The sequence below is a fragment of the Heloderma suspectum genome, chromosome 12, assembly GCF_057233095.1.
Source record: "Heloderma suspectum isolate Gila_16-S chromosome 12, 16-S_ref, whole genome shotgun sequence".
Taxonomy (NCBI): Eukaryota; Metazoa; Chordata; class Lepidosauria; order Squamata; family Helodermatidae; genus Heloderma; species Heloderma suspectum.
The window spans coordinates 37,423,082-37,444,251 of NC_139469.1; the positions used below are offsets into that span (position 1 = coordinate 37,423,082).

A 21,170-nucleotide genomic window follows, 5' to 3' on the forward strand; every position below is an offset into this window, starting at 1 on the left:
TGTTGCAAAATTTCGGCTTAAATTGAAGAACGTAGGGAAAACCACTAAACCATTCAGGTATGACCTCAATCATATCCCTTATGAATATACAGTGGAGGTGAGGAATAGATTTCAGGGATTAGACCTGATAGACAGAGTGCCTGAGGAACTATGGACGGAGGTCTGTCACATTGTTCAGGAGGCAGCAACTCAATCCATCCCAAAGAAAAAGAAATGCAAGAAAGCCAAGTGGCTGTCTGATGAGGCTTTACAAGTAGCTGGGGAAAGAAGGGAAGTGAAAAGCAAGGGAGAAAGGGGAAGATCTATCCAACTGAATGCAGAGTTCCAGAGAATAGCAAGGAGAGACAAGAAGGCCTTCTTAAATGAACAGTGCAAAGAAATGGAGAAAAACAATAGAATGGGAAAGACTAGAGATCTCTTCAAGAAAATCGGAGATCTCAACATTTTGTGCAAAGACGGGCATGAGAAAGGACAAAGAAGGCAGGGACCTAACAGAAGCAGATGAGATTAAGAAGAGATGGAAAGAATACACAGAAGAACTATACAGGAAAGATCTGAATGTCCCTGATACCCATGATAGTGCGCCCGCTGCACTTGAGCCGGACAACCTAGAGAGTGAAGTCAAGTGGGCCTTAGGAAGCATTAGTAACAACAAAGCTAGCGGAGATGGCAGTCTTCCAGCTGAGCTATTTAAGATCCTAAAAGATGATGCTGTTAAGGTGCTGCATTCAGTATGCCAACAAATTTGGAACACTCAACAATGGCCACAAGACTGGAAAAGGTCAGTTTACATTCCAGTTCCAAAGAAGGGCAATGCCAAAGAGTGTTCAAACTACCGTACAATTTGCGCTCATTTCACATGCCAGCAAGGTGATGCTCAAAATCCTACAAGTTAGGCTTCAGCAGTATGTGAACTGAGAACTACCGGAAGTACAAGCGGGGTTTCGAAGAGACAGAGGAACTAGAGATCAAATCGCCAACATTCGCTGCATCATGGAGAAAGCAAGAGAATTCCAGAAAAACGTCTATTTCTGCTTCACTGACTACACTAAAGCCTTTGATTGTGTGGATCACAACAAAGTCTGGCAAATTCTTAAAGAGATGGGAGTACCAGACCACCTTACCTGTCTCCTGAGAAACCTGTACGAGGGTCAAGAAGCAACAGTAAGAACCAGACATGGAACAACCGATTGGTTCAAAATTGGGAAAGGAGTACGACAAGGCTGCATATTGTCACCCTGCTTATTTAACTTATATGCAGAATACATCATGAGAAACGTCAGGTTGGATGAATCACGGGTCGGAATTAAGATTGCTGGGAGAATTACCAACAACCTCAGATACGCAGACAATACCACCCTAATGGCAGAAAGCGAAGAGGATCTCAAGAGCCTCTTGTTGAAGGTGAAAGAGGAGAGTGCAAAAGCTGGCTTGAAACTCAACATTACAAAAGCTAAGATCATGGCATCTGTCCCCATCACTTCCTGGCATATAGAAGGGGAAGAAATGGAAGCAGTGACAGATTTTATTTTCTTGGGCTCCAAGATCACGGCAGACGGTGACTGTAGCCATGAAATTAAAAGACGCTTGCTCCTTGGGAGGAAAGCTATGGCAAACCTAGACAGCATAGTAAGAAGCAGAGACATCACCTTACCGACAAAGGTCCGTCTAATCAAAGCTATGGTTTTCCCAGTAGTAATGTATGGCTGTGAGAGCTGGACTATAAGGAAGGCTGAGCGCCGAAGAATTGATGCTTTTGAACTGTGGTGCTGGGGAAGACTCTTACGAGTCCCCTGGACTGCAAGGAGGTCAAACCAGTCAATCCTAAAGGAAATCAGGGGCCATGGTGGCTTAGTGGTTAAGACGCTGAACTGCAGACCGGAAGGTTGGCAGGACAGCAGTTCGAGACCCGAGTGCTGCGTGACGGAATGAGCTCCCGTCTTCAGTCCCAGCTTCTGCCAACCTAGCAGTTCGAAAGCAAGAAATTGCAAGTAGATAAATAGGTACCGCTTCGGCGGGAAAGGTAACAGCGTTCCGTGCACCTCGGTGTTCAGTCATGCCGGCCACATGACCACGGAAGCGTCTTCGGACAGCGCTGGCTGTTCGGCTTAGAAATGGAGATGAGCACCACACCCTAGAGTCGGACACGACTGGTTGGGGACACCTTTACCTTTACTTTAACGGAAATCAACCCAGACTTCTCATTGGAAGGACAGATACTGAAACTGAAGCTCAAATATTTTGGCCACCTAATGTGAAGAGAAAACTCCCTGGAAAAGACCGTGATGCTGGGAAAGACTGAAGGCAAAAGGAGAAGGGGACGGCAGAGGATGAGATGGCATCACTGATGCAATGAATATGAACTTGAGCACTCTCCGGGAGAGAGCGGAGGACAGGAAGGCCTGGCGTGCTATGGTCTATGGGGTCAGAAAGAGTTGGACACGACTTAACGACTGAACAGCAACAATGACTTCCACAAGGTGGGTGTTGGAGCTGGGATCCCTCTCATCCGACTCACAGCTGCGTGTTTGTCATACGGATAAGATTGTGGTTAGGCCAGGCCCTTCCTTTGTCCCGCAAGTTAATTCCTTGTTCCACCGGGCCCAAGAGGTTCTGCCTGAATCCTGTTCATTCTCAGGAGAAAAGCTGGCATAGGTTGGATATTTGCCAGGTGTCCGGTTTTATCTGGACAGGACATTGGAGTAGAGAACGTCAGAAGCGTTCATATCTTTTCAGGGAAAAACCATGGGAGACAAGGTTTCCAAATCCAACATTTCCCACTTATTCCGGGAGTATATTGTGGAAACAGGCTTTGGGGAAATGGTCTCCAGGGGGAATCAATGCATGCTAACTCAGGGGACTGGCTACCTCAGCAGCCCTTAGGGGTAGTTCTTCCATAGAAGAGATCTGTAGGGTGGCCACTTGGGCTTCCATACATAGTTTTGCAAAACATAACAGAATTGATAAATATGCTTCGGCTTTGGCAGCCTTTGGAAGACAGGTGCTCCAGATGGTACAGTAGTATGTCAATCTGGGAAGCCCACCTATAGCTCACACAGTTCTAAAATATTCCAGAGTGAGAAACGCCCTCTGTGACATTCAGAAAAAAGAGGATATTTTCTTGCTGAGAATTTCTATTTTCTGAGTCACACGGAGGGCATTGACCCACCTCTACTTCCAAGATCAGCATTCCAGAGAACTACAGATGCATAGTTAAAGTAAATCATTTAAAACATTGTTAAGTTAGCGGCTTCTGACATCGTCATAAATGTGTGGTGGTAGACAGGTTTTTCCGGGGACATCCAATTACCCTGTCTTTCTGACTGTTTTTAATCCTCTTAAGAGCTTGATGGGTAGTCTGGCATAGTTTGGTTTGCCATTGTTCTTCTAAGTTAGCATAGGGTGAGGACTTGAGCAGCACACCAGGTGTGCTGAAGTTTGCTGGCATGGCAAGCCTGCACAAAGACTATCTCAAGGAGCGCCTCCAGCAACACCAGACAGGCCCCTTAACAAGATCAGCCTCGGTTGGCCTTCTCTCTGTCCCATCAGCCAGGACAGGTAGGCTGGTGAGGACGAGGGAGAGGGCCTTCTCTATGGTGGCCCCCACTCGGTGGAACTCCCTCCCTAGGGAACTCTGCCATACCCCCTCTTTAATGAGCTTCCGCCATGCACTGAAAACTTGATTATTCAGGCAGGCATTTTTAAATAATGTTTTAATGTATAATTTTACTGTTTTAAATTGTACCATTGTACATCGCCCAGAGTGGCCGGGTGACCAGCCAGATGGGCAATTAAGAAATTTAATAAATAAAATAAATAAAAATAAATGTAGCTCTCGAGTATAGCAGTCCCCAGAAAATTGCCCGCAGTGGACTTCGGTGCAGATCTGGACTGCAGAAGGTGCTGTGTGCTGGCTGTGGAGTTCCCTGTCGCCACTCCTGGAGCCCACAACAACCTTGTGGCTGCGCTCTGCCTTTATGCCTGTGCTGGCTTTACGTGCTCTCTTGCATTGAGCTGCTGGATGTTTGTTGTGCTTGTGTGTTTCTTAAATAGAGTAGGTAAGCCTTATCCATTATTGAGCTTATTGTCTTTGAATTCCTTGGTTTTTTCACCAAGAACCTCTTGGCAATACAGTCATATATGGCCTGTAACCCTTCCTGTTTGGGACTTCCCTCCGTCTGAGCTGTGAGAAACACTTCTCACTGGGACTTCAGTCTGCTTCATCTGAGTTGTCTCTTTGACCTGTGAATCATTAAGCACCTGCCATGGAAGACATTGCTGTACTTTCCATAGACCCTTAATTCTTGTTCGCTGTGGATGGTGTATCTTCATCTTTGATAGCCCAGAGGGCCTGCAGGCTGGGACTGATCGTGCTCTTGGATTTGACCCATGTAGTGTGGAGATACCGAAGTGAAAGCTGTGGTCATCGAAATCTTTCTCTGTGTGTGGGTTTACTTTGGAATTACTCTTGAGCCTATGGTTTGACTCTTGGATGTGATATGCCTTGACCCACATAGCACAGAGGTACTAACAAAGATTAGTGTGTGTGGATTTACTTAGGTCTTTTCCTAGAACCCTTGTCTTTGATTGCCTGGGGTGGTTTACGCCAGGAATCATTCGAGTCCTTTTCCCTGTATTCTTAACTGTAGAGGTTGCAGCAGGGAAACCAGGTTGCATTGATCTCTGACACAGTTATAGTTGCTAGGTTTTGGCAGAATTAAATATTGAGCCTATAGCTAATTGCCATCAGTTGTTTGATTTCTGGAGAGTTCCAACCCTAAAGCTTTTACTGTCAGAGCTCAGAAACTTGGCTATGAAACCTGATTTGCTACCAGTATACATTGTCAGTTTCTGGTGTTTTGTGTTAGTTTGCCAGGATTTGTTTGTGCCAGAAGATGGGCACAGAGCAGGACTGTTTTGCACCTGGATGTGCAGTTTAGGCCAGTGCTCCAAATGCAGCTATTCCTCACAGTTCAGACCTGTCATAGTTAGATCTAGAGTGGATTGTTGCAATTAGGGATGTCAGAGAATTCTGCCACGGATCTCGGTGAGGCCGAATGCCAGTGCATTTGGCCCCCTGAACTCTGTGGCGGAACGGCCTCCCACCCCCCCGCCCCCCTGCGGATCCCCCCCGGGACGAGACTTACCTGGGGCGGATATTCCAGGCGGCTGCGGCGGCTGGTCTTCCGACTGGCTGCCGCCACCACCATTTGCAGTCTTGTGGTGTTTTTTTTACAAGACGTGATAGGCTACGTAAAGATTTACATAGCCTATCATGGCTGGGTAAAAAAAAAAACACCGCGTACGCAAATGGCGGCGGCTATGGCCGCCGCCATTTGCGTTCCTTCTTTTTGACCATCTTAATCTACGTAAATATTTACGTAGACTATGGCAGTGAAAATAAGGGGGAACGCAAATAGCGTCGCGGGCGCTATTTGCATCCCTTTTTGATTAGCCGTTTTAGCCTACGTAAATATTTATGTAGATTAAGATGGCCAAAAAGAAGGAACGCAAATGGCGGCGGCCGTAGCCGCCGCCATTTGCGTACGTGGGTTTTTTCCCCCCCCAGAGCCCTCCGTGGCCGGAAATCTGGCTGCGGACGGCTCTGGCCTGGGCGGGCCTGGCTGGCTGCTCCGCGGAGCTGCCGTGGAGCACAGCCGGCCATGGAGGATTCCGGGGGGGAGGAATGGATCGCCTCCCCCCGTCGAGGATTCCGGGGGGAGGGACGGAACGCCTCCCCCCTGCCGCCATCAACATAATCCGCGGAAAGGTAAGTGACTTTCGTACATCCCTAGTTGCAATGCACTCTACCTTTGAAGAGTCTTCAGAAACAGCAATAGGTCCAGCATGCAGCAGTGAGAATGCTGGTGGTTGCTTACTTGCAGGAAAGAATTGTACCTGTCCTGGAAGGGCAAACTGATTAGCAGTTAGTTTGTGGACACTATTCAAAGTGTTGGTGATGACTTTAAAGCCCTAAATTGCTTGGATCTAGGATACTTTAGGGACCGCCTCCTCCTATGCCAACCTGCCTGTTCCCTAAGATCTGACAGGGAGGCCCTTCTCTGTCCCAACTGTGGTAGAGATTTGGCAGATGGGGGCAAGAGAAAGCCCACACCTAAACTGTGGAACTCTTTGCCCTGGGAGTTTTGGTTGGCTCCCTCTCTTTAATAGTGTTTTGCCATATGGTAACCCCTTCTTGTTTAGATAGCCATTTATCCAAAGCCTCTGTTTTGTCTGCTGCCCCAGCACCTGTTTTTATTACATTATTTATTCTTTTTCTATTTTTTAAGATGTTATTGTATTTTATTGGTTTTGATTGCTGTTAGCCATGGGATATACATGTGTATATAAATACAGTAAATAAACTTGTTGATCAATTGTGGAAGCCTGCAGTACTCTCAGCCCTGCCTCTTTCCTGTCCCTTAAGGCAGGGGTGGAGAAACCTTTTCTCTGTTGAGGGCCACGTTGCTTTGGGGGTGATCTGTCAGGGGGTCACATGCTTGCTGGTGGATGGGACCAGCGCATTCTTTTTGCTATTCCCTTTTCTCTCCTTCCTTCCTTCTTCCCTGGGAGAGAGGCAGATGGCTCCTGCCTGAAGACTGACCTGGCCACTTGCAGAGGGCTTTTGGAATCAGCCCAAGGGCTGCCTTCAGTGGTTCTTTGAAGTGGTTGCTACGTTTGGCTCGCTTTACGTGCAGTCAGCCTGATGGTCCCACATCCAGAAACAAAGCACCAGTGTGAAACATCGGGCAGAAATATCACCTGTGTACAGGGTGGAGGGTAATTCTGATTGGTTCCGGTACAGCTACTAAGGTAAAGGGGAGTGGCTCCCATTCCATGTTTTTAATAACCAGGCTGCAGAAAGAAGCCCTGCAGGCATAAACCTACCATCTTGGTAGCATTGTAATAAGAGATGCTACCTACTACTTTCTACCACCTAGCGGTGAAAGCAGAGATTCTTCCATCAAAAAGTAGGCAACCCTTTTGCCTGCCATGAGACAAGATATAAACTGGGGAAAATAGTAAAGTTGTTACCTTTTATTCTGAGAGGGCTTCTATGCGTACCACGGGTTCACAATGGACAGAAATTTAAGAGTTGAAGCATTGTTGACCATTGCAAGTCCATGCCTGACCAAACAACATCTGTTGGATTTTTGCCTGCACGCAGTTGTTAAAAGCTAAGAGCCTGGTCAGAAAGAAGGTGACAACCCTAGCAAATATGTGACTTTGTGGGAGGAAACTGGATCAAAAGAAAACTGCACGTGTATGCATGAGGATATGTGAATTTAAACTGACTAGTGTATAATTTATATTTTTAAAAGCTTCCTAATGAAGCTGAACTCTTGAATGAAAACTCTTGATTTAGGTACAAATGGGAGGATGAGTAGCTTCCTTGTAAGTAGTCAGATAAACTTGTCCATTATGTTTATATATTGTTTAATTGTTGTGAACCTCCCAGAGAACTTTGGCTATTGGGCGGTATAGAAATGTAATAAAGAAATACTTAGAATATTAATGATTCGGGTGGGCAGGATCTAGAAAGTTGGAAAAGAGATAAATGTAGGTCATAAGAGAGGGACCTCTGCTGCTTGTGTTGTGCTTGGTTGTAGAAACAGTAGTATAATTTAAATGACCTATTTCTTTCTTCCAAGGAGGAGAGGTTCAACGCGCCACCATTAAGGTATGAAATCTTTGCTGACCGCCTCGTGCCAGGAGCCAATTATGTTGCAAGTGTGCGGTATCAGTTAAGAGACTGGGGAAAAACCTGGAGTGAGTGGAGTGCCCCATGTGAATGGCATAATGGTGAGTGTTTGGGTAAGGGTGGTGTCAGCTCTTTGTTTTATTTGCCTCTCTTTATCCCAGTGGAAGGAGCTGCAAGTTCTGGTCTTTAGTTTGCAGGCTCTGTTTTTTCTGTGTTTTATTTTTTAAAACCTGATTTTGTGTACCCACCAATCCCTTCTGTGCAGCATGCCCCCAAAATGGGGGAGGGATGCTAGTTACTTCCCCACAACAGCCCTTTTGTGTTTCTGAGGCATTGCATTTTTGCAATTGGCTGGAAGCAAAATTAAAATTGATGTTTCACACAGCACTGCATATGTGTCTACATTATCTAGCAATGCCCTTTTCCATGGCCAAGATCCTTCTGTAATGTATACTTGGAAATAATTCCTGTTCAGCAGAGATCCCTTCCAATGTCAATTAGTAGCTTCCTGCTTGTGATTCTGCCCCTATTATTGCTTCCTCTTTGACATAGCTGTGGTTTATTGATGAATTGCCCCTTAATTAATTTGATTCTATTCCCTGAGAACGGGTGGGTGAAGGGTAGGGCTTTAATTACTGGATTCTTTGCATTCTTTTCTTTTTTCACTTTTCTTTCTTTTATAGCAAAAAGCATTATCATTGTAAAGGAGAGAATTTAAAAAGGAAAATAAATTAGTAATTAAACCTAAGCAGAAGCTAACTAATTAAGAAGCAGTTATTGCCTTAGCCATGCTAAACAGATAGCAATGAAAATGGCAGAAGCCACAAGGAGGAAGCTCTTAACTAAAGGCAACAGAAGCCCTTTAAAGCCCCAGTAGCACTTTATCTGTCCATACTGGACAGCTTGACCCTGCAATTGCATTTTACTGGAAAATAATAATAATCACAAATCAGGTCTAAAGAAATATGGGAGGGTAACACACAAACACTGGAATGTGATGGTTTGGCATCAGTGTTGTCTGGATTCTCCATAAACAGCAAGTGAAGAAAGATTAGAAAAGTAATTCCTGAGAAAAGGACTAGTGACCATGAAGTAGCCAGGAGGATTTTGAGGTGGGAAATTGAGGCAGTTCCTGCGCTGCAAGCTTAGAAGTATCATAGAATCATAGAATAGTAGGGTTGGAAGGGGCCTACGAGGCCATCAAGTCCAACCCCCTGCTCAATGCAGGAATCCAAGTCAGAGCATCCCCGACAGATGGCTGTCCAGCCTCGTCTTGAACGCCTCCAGCGTGGGAGAGCCCACCACACCCCTAGGTCACTGGTTCCATTGTCGTATTGCTCTAACAGTCAGGAAGTGTTTCCTCATGTTCAGCTGGAATCTGGCTTCCTGACACTTGAGCCCATTATTCCGTGTCCTGCACTCTGGGATGAACAAGAAGAGATCCTGGCCTTCCTCTCTGTGACAACCCTTCCAGTACTTGAAGAGCGCTATCCTATCTCCCCTCAGTTTTCTCTTCTCAAGGCTAAACATGCCCAGTTCTTTCAGTCTGTCTTCATAGGGCTTTGTTTCCAGTCCCCTGATCATCTTTGTTGCCCTCCTCTGAACCCTCTCCAGTTTGTCTGCATCCTTCTTCAAGTGTGGTGCCCAGAACTGGACACAGTACTCCAGATGAGGCCTAACCAGTGCTGAGTAGAGGGGAACTAGTACTTCCCGGGATTTGGAAGCTATGCTTCTATTGTTGTTGTTCAGTCGTTGAGTCGTATCCGACTCTTCGTGACCCCGTGGACCATAGCACGCCAGACCTTCCTGTCCTGCGCTCTCTCCCGGAGTGTGCTCAAGTTCATGTTCATTGCGTCGGTGATGCTATCTAGCCATCTCATCCTCTGCCGTCCCCTTCTCCTTTTGCCTTCAGTCTTTCCCAGCATCAGGGTCTTTTCCAGAGAGTTTTCTCTTCACATTAGGTGGCCAAAATATTTCAGCTTCAGCTTCAGTATCTGTCCTTCCAATCAGCACTCAGGTTTGATTTCCTTTAGGAAGGACTGATTTGACCTCCTTGCAGTCCAGGGGACTCGTAAGAGTCTTCTCCAGCACCACAGTTCAAAAGCATCAATTCTTCGGCACCCAGCCTTCCTTATAGTCCAGCTCTCACAGCCATACATTACTACTGGGAAAACCATAGCTTTGATTAGACGGACCTTTGTCGGCAAGGTGATGTCTCTGCTTCTGACTATGCTGTCTAGGTTTGCCATAGCTTTCCTCCCAAGGAGCAAGCGTCTTTTAATTTCATGGCTACAGTCACCGTCTGCGGTGATCTTGGAGCCCAAGAAAGTAAAATCTGTCACTGCTTCCATTTCTTCCCCTTCTATATGCCAGGAAGTGATGGGGCCAGATGCCATGATCTTAGTTCTTTTAATGTTGAGTTTCAAACCAGCTTTTGCACTCTCCTCTTTCCCCCTCAACAAGAGGCTCTTGAGATCCTCTTCGCTTTCTGCCATTAGGGTGGTATCGTCTGCATATCTGAGGTTGTTGATAATTCTACCGGCAGTCTTAATTCCGAACTGTGATTCATCCAGCCCGGCGTTTCTCATGATGTACTCTGCATATAAGTTAAATAAGCAGGGTGACAATATGCAGCCTTGTCGTACTCCTTTCCCAATTTTGAACCAATCGGTTGTTCCATGTCTGGTTCTTACTATTGCTTCTTGACCCTCGTACAGGTTTCTCAGGAGACAGGTAAGGTGGTCTGGTACTCCCATCACTTTAAGAATTTGCCAGAGTTTGTTGTGATCCACACAATCAAAGGCTTCAGCATAGTCGGTGAAGCAGAAATAGACGTTTTTCTGGAATTCTCTTACTTTCTCCATGATCCAGCAAATGTTGGCGATTTGATCTCTAGTTCCTCTGCCTCTTTGAAACCCCGCTTGTACTTCCGGTAGTTCTCGGTTCGCATACTGCTGAAGCCTAGCTTGTAGGATTTTGAGCACCACCTTGCTGGCATGTGAAATGAGCGCAATTGTGCGGTAGTTTGAACATTCTTTGGCATTGCCCTTCTTTAGAATTGGAATGTAAACTGACCTTTTCAAGCCTTGCGGCCATTGTTGAGTGTTCCAAATTTGTTGGCATATTGAATGCAGCACTTTAACAGCATCATCTGTTAGGATTTTAAATAGCTCAGCTGGAAGACTGTCATCTCCGCTAGCTTTTTTGTTACTAATGCTTCCTAAGGCCCACTTGACTTCACTCTCGAGGATGTCCGGCTCAAGTTCAGTGACCGCACTATCATGGCTATCAGGGACATTCAGATCTTTCCTGTGTAGTTCTTCTGTGTATTCTTTCCACCTCTTCTTAATCTCATCTGCTTCTGTTAGGTCCCTGCCTTCATTGTCCTTTATCATGCCTGCCTTTGCACAAAACGTTCCCTTGAGATCTCAGATTTTCTTGAAGAGATCTCTAGTCTTTCCCATTCTGTTGTTTTCCTCGATTTCTTTGCATTGTTCATTTAAGAAGGCCTTCTTGTCTCTCCTTGCTATTCTCTGGAACTCTGCATTCAGTTGGATAGATCTTCCCCTTTCTCCCTTGCTTTTCGCTTCCCTTCTTTCCTCAGCTACTTGTAAAGCCTCCTCAGACAGCCACTTGGCTTTCTTGCATTTCTTTTTCTTTGGGATGGATTGAGTTGCTGCCTCCTGAACAATGTGACGGACCTCCGTCCATAGTTCCTCAGGCACTCTGTCTATCAGGTCTAATCCCTGAAATCTATTCCTCTCCTCCACTGTATATTCAGAAGTGATATGATTGAGGTCATACCTGAATGGTTTAGTGGTTTTCCCTACGTTCTTCAATTTAAGCCGAAATTTTGCAAGAAGCAGCTCATGATCTGAGCCACAGTCAGCTCCAGGTCTTGTTTTGACTGACTGTATAGAGCTTCTCCATCTTTGGCTGCAAAGGACATAATCAATCTGATTTCGATATTGACCATCTGGTGATGTCCATGTGTAGAGTCGCCTCTTGTGCTGTTGGAAAAGAGTGTTTGCTATGATCAGTGTGTTCTCTTGGCAAAACTCTATTAGCTTTTGTCCTGCTTCATTTTGTACACCAAGGCCATGCCTGCCTGTTATCCTGGTGATTTCTTGACTTCCTACTTTAGCATTCCAATCCCCTATGATGAAGAGGACATTGTTTTCTGGTGTTAGTTCTAGAAGGTGTTGTAGGTCTTCATAGAACCGATCAACCTCAGCTTCTTCGGCATCAGTGGTTGGGGCATAGACTTGAATTACTGTGGTGTTGAATGGTTTGCCTTGGATAGAATGAGATCATTCTATCGTTTTTAAGATTGTACCCCAGTACTGCTTTTCCCACCCTTTTGTTGACTATGAGTGCTACTCCATTTCTTCGAAGGGATTCTTGCCCACAGTAGTAGATATGATGGTCACCTGAATTAAATTCGCCCATGCTTGTCCATTTTAGTTCGCTGATTCCCAAGATGTCGATGTTCAATCTTTCCATCTCATGTTTGACCACCTCCAGCTTACCTTGATTCATTGATCTGACATTCCAGGTTCCTAAACAATATTGTTCTCTACAGCATCGGATTTTCTTTTCACCACCAGACACATCCACAGCTGAGTGTCCTTTCGGCTTTGGTCCAGCTGCTTCACTCTTTCTGGCGCTACTTGGAAATACCCTCTGCTCTTCCCCAGGAGTATATTGGACACCTTCCGACCTGAGGGTCTCATCTTCCGGCGTCATCTCTTTTAGCCTTGTGATACGTTCCATGGGGTTTTCTTGGCAAGAATACTGGAGCGGGTTGCCATTTTCTTCTCCAGTGGACCACATTTTGTCAGATCTCTCTGCCATGACCTGTCCGTCTTGGGTGGCCCTGCACGGCATAGCTTATGGCTTCACTGAGTTACGCAAGCCTCTTCGCCTCAACAAGGCCATGATCCATGAAGGGGATGCTTCTATTAATGCAGCCCAAAAGAGCATTGGCCTTTTTTGCAGCCATATCACACTGTTGGTTCATATTCAGCTTGTGATCGACAACAATTCCAAGATCCTTCTCGCTTGTCTTGTTGTTGAGCCACGTATCCCCCATCTTGTAACTGTGCCTTTGGTTTCTTTTTCCTAGGTGCAGAACTTGGCATCGATACCTATTAAATGTCATTCTGTTGTTTTCTGCCCGGCACTCTAGTCTATCCAGATCACTTTGAATTTCGTTTCTGTCTTCCAAAGTATTAGCTGTCCCGCCCGATTTTGTGTCATCTGCAAATTTGATCAGCATTCCCTGCACCTCCTCCTCCAAGTCATTAATAAAAAGGTTGAAGAGCACTGCCCAGGACTGAGCCCTGTGGTACCCCACTAAGCACTCTTTGAGTCCGATTCTGTAGCCAACTGTGGATCCACTGGATCATTGTTTCATCTAGCCCACTTTGAGCTAGTTTGCTCATCAGGATATCATGGGGCACTTTGTCGAAAGCTTTGCTGAAGTCGAGGTATATGATGTCTACAGCATTCCCATGGTCCACAAGGGAGTTGACTTGATCAAAAAATGAGATCAGATTCGTCTGGCAGGACTCGTTCTTGACAAATCCTTGTTGGCTTCGAGTAATCACGGCATTGTTTTCAAGGTGCTTCCAGATGGATTGCTTGATATCTGCTCCAGAATTTTCCCAGGGATTGATGTCAGACTGACTGGTCTGTAGTTCCCAGGTTCCTCCTTTTTACCCTTTCTGAAGATAGGGACAACATTAGCCCTCCTCCAGTCATCTGGCACTTCCCCTGTCCTCCATGATTTCTCAAAGAGAATAGACAGCGGTTCTGAGAGTTCTTCTGCCAGTTCCTTTATTACTCGAGGATGTAGTTCATCTGGCCCTGGAGATTTGAACTCATTCAAAGTAATTAGGTGTTCCTTGACCATATGCGTATCGATCTCAAGCTGCAATCCTGCCCCTTCAGCCTGTACTTCGCCTTTGCCAGGGGGGTCATAGACCCTCTTTGGGGAGAAGACTGAGCCAAAGTAGGAATTGAGCACCTCTGCCTTTTTTTTATCATCTGTTATCGTTTTGCCATCCTTATTTAATAGCTGAACCACCATTTATTTCCTCTACCTTTTACTGTGCATGTAGCTGAAGCAAGCCTTTTTGTTGCTTTTAGCATCCGTCGCTAACTTCAGCTTGTTCTCAGCTTTCACCTTCCTGACGCCATCCCTGCAGTTCTGTGCTACCTGCCTGTACTCTTCCATTGTTACTTGGCCTTCTTTCCACTTCCTATATGTGTCCTTTTTTGTTTTCAGGTCATCCCTATGCTTTTTGTGAAGCCACATTGGCTTCTTCTGTTGCCTTCCACCTTTTCATCTTGTTGGAATTGTTTGTAATTGTGCCTTGAGAATTCCCTTTTTTAAAAGCTCCCACGCATCTTGGACTCCTTTTCTTGTTAGCGTCGCTTGCCATGGGACCTTACGTATCATTGTTCTGAGTTTATTAAAATCAGCTTTCCTAAAATCCAGGTACACGTTTGACTGCACTTGGCTTTTGCTGCCCTTAGAACCAAGAACTCAAGTGCAACATGGTCGCTTTCCCCCAGAGTTCCTGTAACTGCTACTTTTTCCACTGAGCCATCTCTGTTGGTTAGGATCAAGTCAAGGATAGCCGATCCTTTAGTTCCTTCCTCTACTTTCTGTAGGAGGAAGTTATCCGCCACGCAAGTCAGGAATTTCCTGGAGGGGCCATGTTTTGCAAAATTGGTCTCCTAACAAATATCGGGGACATTGAAGTCCCCCATTACTACTACATCATGCTTCTTTAAAACATTGGCAATTTGCTTTTCCAAAGTTTCATCCTCGTCTTCTCCTTGATTGGGTTGCGGTAGTAGACTCCGACCACCAGGTTCCTTTTATTCTTTGCTCCATTTATTTTGAGCCAGTTGCTCTCGATGGGGCTACCAAGCTCATCCTCCTGTATTTCTGTGCAGACATATGTAGTTTTGACATACAGTGCAACCCCACCTCCCTTTCTGTTCCTCCTGTTCTTTTTGAACAAGTTATATCCTTCGATTACTGTATTCCAGTCATGAGAGTCATCCCACCAAGTCTCAGTCACACCTGTCAAGTCATAATTTCCCTCCTGTATTAAGAATTCAAGTTCGTTCTGTTTGTTTGCCGTACTCTGGGCATTAGTATATAGGCATTGAAGACTATGTGCTTCATTGTCTGGCTTTCTTCCTACATGTGTCTGAAGACTATTATTGGGCGCTATCAGAACTGTTCTCTCCATTGCAGTGCATGCGCCTACGTCCATTCTTACCCCCAACATTACATCTCCCTTCCCCGTAGGATTCAGTTTAAAGCTCTCCTGTTGAAGTTCTTCATGCTGTGGCCAAACACATTCTTCCCAGCCTTTGTGAGGTGCAACCCGTCCCTTGCCAACAGCCCATCTTCCAGGAAGTATAGCCCGTGGTCCCAGAATCCAAATCTCTCTTGTCGGCACCACCTTCGTAGCCAGTCATTCACCCGGAGTATTTTTCGTTCCCTTTCTATCCCTCTTCTAACTACTGGAAGGATGGATGAGAAAACTATCTGGGCCCCAAAGTTCTTGAGTTTCCTCCCCAAAGCTTCAAAGTCTGACGTGATTTCTTCGTAGCTCCGCTTGGCGGTATCATTTGTTCCCACATGGATGAGAAGAAAGGGATCCCTGTCAGTGGGCTTTATGAGTGCAGGCAACCCTTCAGTCACGTCTCTAATCCGTCCTCCCGGGAGACAACGTACCTGGCAAGTCCACGGTTCTTCGCAACATACTTGGGTCTTGATTCCTCTCAGCAAGGAGTCTCCCACTACTATCACCCAAAGTTCTTTCTGCAAAGAAAGGAGGCTTCCCCCGCCCCCCGCTGTATCTGCACATCTTCTTCCCCTTTCCTTTCTTCGCTTCCCACCTTTGTTGTCTTCTCTATTGAAGCTTAGGTGGAAGCACTTTGCAGCAGGGACCTGTTTTCTCTTACTGTGTACATGACACTCATTGCTACATAAATACTAAAATCATACCCAAACCACCCCATGTGAATCCTGGATTCCTGCCCCATTCTGGTTGAGACAAGGATGCATTTAACTGAATGTTTCCTCCAGTTCAAAAAGAAGCCCGTTTAAGGGAAGCCAGCTTGGAGGTGAGGTGATGGCAGAGCATATGCAGGGAAGCCCTGGCACATGACAGGCCACATATATGTTTGCTGGTGCTCCCACATTCTCGTTTAGAAACACAAGAGAACAACTCAGAAGGCTATGAGCAGGGCCAGTGGCAGAGTTCGGGGGCCTTCGGGCACGGTGCAGCCAATGGCCTCCCTTTCGCAGCCAGCATTAGGGCTTGGCATGGCAGGCAGTTGCCAAGGGCCCATGGGCTCAGAAGGCCTATCCCTGATCATGCAAACCCCTAAGATGACAGATGTTAAATGGAGCCAAGTGCCAACTCTCTCCTATTCAAAGGCAGCATTGCCCCTGGGGAAACCTTTCACGGTGATGAGCGGGGAGTAGCTGTTGCTGCAGCACTTTGGAAGAGGAGCGGAGTTGGTGCTTGGTTCCACTCTGTACCTGCCATCTTAGGGGGTTGACATGACGGGATGGGCTTTTCTGAGCCCATAGGCCCACCGCAGCCACCCCACTTGGCTGACCCCGGGACTGGGACTGGCTATAAGGAGCTGCCTTGTCATGATTTAGATCAAGCCAGCTGGCAACAACTGCACAGAACCTTGGGCAGAATTCTCTCCAGCTGTGCTGCTCAAATCCCTTGATTAACTGACAGTGCAAGAGGTGGGGCCTGATCCCGTGTCCACATAGAGCCTGCAGGTGCCTTCCGTAGGTGTCAGTCAGCAGCTGCTGCTTCATGCCTGGCTTTACTTTAGACCCATCAGTGTAAACTGTGTGGTTTCTCTTTGCATAACAAGAGTGCTTCCTTTCTAGATTTTGAGCCGAAACCTGGAGATGAACTCTGGAAGTCCATTTCCTGGTTGTGTGTGCCAATTGTGGCCCTAATTTTAACCTGCCACCTCTGCTTTCTCAGGTGGGTCTCATGTGTTGCGAAGTCTTGCTCATAATGAAGCTGACTGTCCTTGAGAGGATGTAAATCTTGAGTTCTTGGAGCAGAGGCGTTTTCCTGCAACCAGGGCTCCCACCAGAAATAAAAGGGTCCTTCCCCTCCTCTCTTCAAGCCATGCACTGAAATGCCCACCTAATTTGCAAAGGGGAGGGACCTTTGCTGTCTGGCTACCAGTTACGTGGGTGGGATAGCGGTTGCTGAAGATCTGAGCTGGGCTGCAGCGGCAGGCAGACATGAAGCTGGGGGTCTCCTGTAGGGATAGTGGTCTTGAAAGCAGATGCAGGGTCTCCTCTGGTGTGTTGGTGCCTGGACCATTCCTGTCGTTCCTTATTGGAAGGCTTCGATGTCCATATTCAATGGCCACAGGCTGGCTCTGTTCCTGTCTTGCTCTCTTTGCTGCAGTGAGCTCCAGTGCTGGGCTCAAGACCAGTGTCAAGGGTTGGACACCTGCCGAGGGCCCACACCCCAGCAGGGGTCCACTGACAAGAGCCCCCTGGAGTTGCTCTCTTCCCCACTGCAACCTGCTTCTTCTCCTGCCTCTCACCCTGGCCTAGACAAGGGTGTTGGGGAGGAGGAGCAGCAGCAGATGCCACAGCCTCCTTGCTCACTGGCTCTCTGCCTGCCAAGCAAGCAAGAGAGCAGGAGCATCTGGCAACCATGACAGCAAGAAGATCGACTCACTGAGGGGGGGCATGGAGGGTGTCTTGCCCAAGCGCTCCCCAAAACCTGGATCCAGCACTGGCCAGGCCAGAGTACAACCCCAGAATCCACCCTGGTGTTTGTCGTGCCTCTGCTTTCCTACTCTCTTTGGGATTTGAATAGTGACTCTTCCTTGCTTTACAGGTTGAAGAGGGAATGGTGGGACCAGATCCCAAGCCCAGCCAAGAGCAAGATGGTGGAGATGACGGCCACAGCAAAAGTGGTAAGAGATCTCTGTGGTGGTTCCCTCTTGGGCGGCCCCTGCCCTGACACCTTGAATGCAGCTGCACCCTAAGATGACTTTTTGCCTCTCTCAGTTTTCAGTTGTACAGAAGGATGAAGGCAAGGCAGTTTTCCATGACAGACACAAACTGTACGTATGTCGCAGAGCATCTTTCCCATTCACGCTGCAAAAATGTCTAGGATTTTTTTCTGTCGAAGTAGCGTCTGTGGTAGTTTACAGTGGAATATCTGCAACCACACCCTGCCCTCAAAGACAGGTCCCTGACCTGTTACATTACATACCTGTAATGTAACCTTAGACAGAGTGGAGAGGCAAGGGGAGATGCGAGAGAGTACAGAGGATGACTGTAATTGGAAGCTACCCCCACCTATTTGAGCTTTGTTTCGTGTCTGTCTTTTACTAATGTGGAAAATAATAACGGCTTCATTTTTCCCTCCGAAACAGAAACTACAGGGAATCTCAGAGCAAACTTTATGCCGTGCTCTCTGGCCAAGCTACGAGGGAAAAGGCTTCTGGCAACAACTCTGGAGCAAAACTGCAGGTGTTTCTAACACCTGAGGTAGCTCTGGTTGAAAGCCCTCTGACAATATGCAGCAGTGTATCAGATGTCAAACCTGAAACTTTAGAAGGGGGAGAGGGAGATCAGATCCCTCATGAAGATGCTGTGGCAGGCCTCTTTGGGGACCTTCTGAATGGGGACTGGGGCACAGGAGATGCTGGGACCCGAGAGCCTCCTGCTAAGGAACAGGTGCCAGAGCACATCCTGTCTGCTCCTTGCTTTCCTCCAGAAACATCTCTGGACAAGCACAACTGTCGAGCAGCTGGTGGGGAACTGGAGACATCTTCTCAATCTGGCTGTCAGAGGCTCGCTGCATCTTCCCAGCCAGTGAGTCCTGCGCCTGAGCAGCAGCTAGGGCACAGCCTTTCCTCTTCTGAAGCTCAGCCCAGCTTGTTGCCTCGGAAGTCAACAAATCCCCCAACAGGCACCACGATTCTTGACAGCGTCCGTCCTTGGGCAGAGGGCCAGGACAGCGGTAGCAGCAGCACCATGACCCACCCTTCTGGCTACAAGTGTTTCAGCAACTTGGTATTGCAGCCTGTGACCGGTTTCAGTCAGGTTTGGGAGCACTGGCCGTTTGCTCCTCAAGTAGACCAAATCCTGCCAGATGGCAGCAGTGCAAGGCCCTGCCTTGACCCCAGGATCAGCAGCTTGCAGCCTGATTTCCCAGTAGCCCAAAGTTCACTGTGGCTTTCCTCTTGTAGAGCAGCAGCTCTGGTGTTACCATCAGACCGAGAAGCAAGCCCAGAAGACCCTGCACACGATGTCCCGGGAAAGCGAGGCCACGTCTCTTGCCCAGCTGCATCTCTCTCATCTGGGTACCGGTCCTTCAGCTCTGCTCTTCAAAACAGCACAACGTCCCAAGATCACTGCATTCTAGACCTGAAGCCCCCGAACAAGCCCTTGCTCAGTGTGTCAAGGAACAGCCCCACAGAAACCCCGCTTGGTTCTAGCCTGGGGATGCGGCCGGGAGGGAGTCTGGCCTGGCCAAGTGCACCCTGGGATAGGGACCAAGGCCTTGTGCTCAGCTTCAGCGAGGGAAGGGATTCCACTGGTGAACACTTCGAGGAAGAAAGAAAGGGGAGATGTGGGAGGGGGCCATAGGCTTTCATGTGCCTAAGACAGGGCGGGGGGAGGCATCCGAGTGAGCCAGCTAGGTGGAGAGATGAGAACCTCCATCCCACCATCCCTTCTGTGGCCTGCGTGATGCTACAGCCCTGCTGCCATTCTTGTGCCAGGGGGTACTTGCTGCCGTTTCATGTCCAGTTAGCACAGGTGACGTACCCAGTAGCAGAGACACGATCCCTTATGAGAAAGGCGATGGGACAAGGCTACAGAGAATGGTCTTGGCTCAGGGTGGGGCCAATTCGCATACGTGCACCCCCCCCCTTGAGGGGGATGCATTAAGAGGAGGGGAGATGAAGTGGCGATAGAGCACAGTTTGCTGCCCATTGTAGATGTGTTTCAGCACTTCTTGCTGCCAGGCTGGTGGCCTGGCCGGAGGCATCTGCCTGGCCGGTGCAGAGAAACGCCTGTTCCTCGCTGCAGGCCAGTCAGGTTGCTGCCTCTGCATCACCGCTGAGGCCCCCACAGCTGCTCACCCAGGTGGGTCAGGGAGGCCTTGTCCTACCCAAGTGCAGCAGGATCTGCTTTGCGGTCCTTGCGGCTCCCCATTGCCCTGGTGGGGGTCAAGCAGAAGGGGCTTGCTTGGGCCCCTCTTCCCACCTTATGCTGGAGGAGGGGATGGGGGCCTACGGGAAGGACCCCCCAGGGCCTGCTTTTGGGGAGACATGCAGGGAAGGGAAAGGACAGGCATGTGCCTGGAGGCCCTCGTGGCCAGAGCCAGTGTCTGCTCAGCATTGTGCAGCAATTGCCCAGGCCAAGATCGCCATTAGTCTGAGGAGTGGGAAGAGCTGCAGCAGCCGCTGCTGGCGCCTGGAGAGGATTGGGTCCTCTCTGGACCAGCAGCTCCCCGTGTGCCACTCCAAAGCCAGCCATCTCCACTTCGTAGCACCTGCTCCTGGCTGCCTACAACCCTCTCCAATCTTGTGCTTTGGGCAACAACTACCAGAATCCCTGACCATTAGCCGTGCTGACTGAAGCTGATGGAAACAAGTCCAACACACCTGGAGGGAAGCAGGTTGGGAAGGCTGGCCTGCGCTCTTCACTTGCCAACTCCAGGAGTCCTGCAAGCCACTGTTGATGGGAGGAGCTGCAGCCACCACTTGCAACACGCTTGTCTGCAGGCAGACACGTGGCAGCTGCCCCTGCCCTCATCTGCCCCCTGACTGGGCAAGTGTGCACCAAGAGAAGCCCCGCAGGCAGGAGGGGCGCTATGTCTGTGTGTTGGGGGAGGGGGAGCTGCTGCCATGTGTCAGGCAGCTGGACTGGGGCGTCTCGCCACCCCCCCAGGCCTGGGGCTGGTCCTTCATGTGTCTCCCTCCGTGCAGTGCTGACTGGTCGAAAAATATTACCCTTTATTTTAGCATTAAAGATTTTTATCCAGAGAATCCCGCTTTATGGCACTTATTCCACTCATGAAGAGGATCAGCTAAGCTATATTTCCAGAAAGGAAGGGAACAGGAGAGGGAACATCCTGTAGTTCGGTGGCGGAGCATGTAGAAGATCTTGCAGCTTTCCCTGGTGTAGAAGATCTTTGCACTTTCCTCTCCATCCGAGAGGGACGGAGTGACTGCAGAGCTATTGCCAGGGAGGGAAGAGTGCACTGGGCTGCTTGTGCAAGGTGTCGCTCTGCTGGCCCAGGAGTGGTTGTGGGTTGAGCTGCCTGGTCAGGGTAGTATCTGGCGAGGGCAGATGGGGCATCTCTCCCTTAACCCCCCCCCCCCATGCACAAACACACGCAATATACATCAAAGTTTTTCATTTTTT

The 21,170-nt window shown here is 48.2% G+C and overlaps 1 protein-coding gene across 2 annotated transcripts in view; it reads left to right on the plus strand.

The window, feature by feature from the left end:
* IL4R (interleukin 4 receptor) overlaps nt 1-20,791 on the plus strand; it is a 45,255-nt gene extending 24,464 nt beyond the window's left edge. For both annotated transcript variants that reach the window (XM_084819151.1, XM_084819152.1), the window contains exons 5-9: nt 7,653-7,803; nt 16,644-16,743; nt 17,623-17,701; nt 17,796-17,851; nt 18,167-20,791. In XM_084819151.1, coding sequence (XP_084675277.1) covers nt 7,653-7,803; nt 16,644-16,743; nt 17,623-17,701; nt 17,796-17,851; nt 18,167-19,385 — 1,605 coding nt within the window. In that variant the 3' untranslated portion in view covers nt 19,386-20,791. The remainder of the gene's footprint in view (nt 1-7,652; nt 7,804-16,643; nt 16,744-17,622; nt 17,702-17,795; nt 17,852-18,166) is intronic.
* Nucleotides 20,792-21,170: the final 379 nt, after the last annotated feature.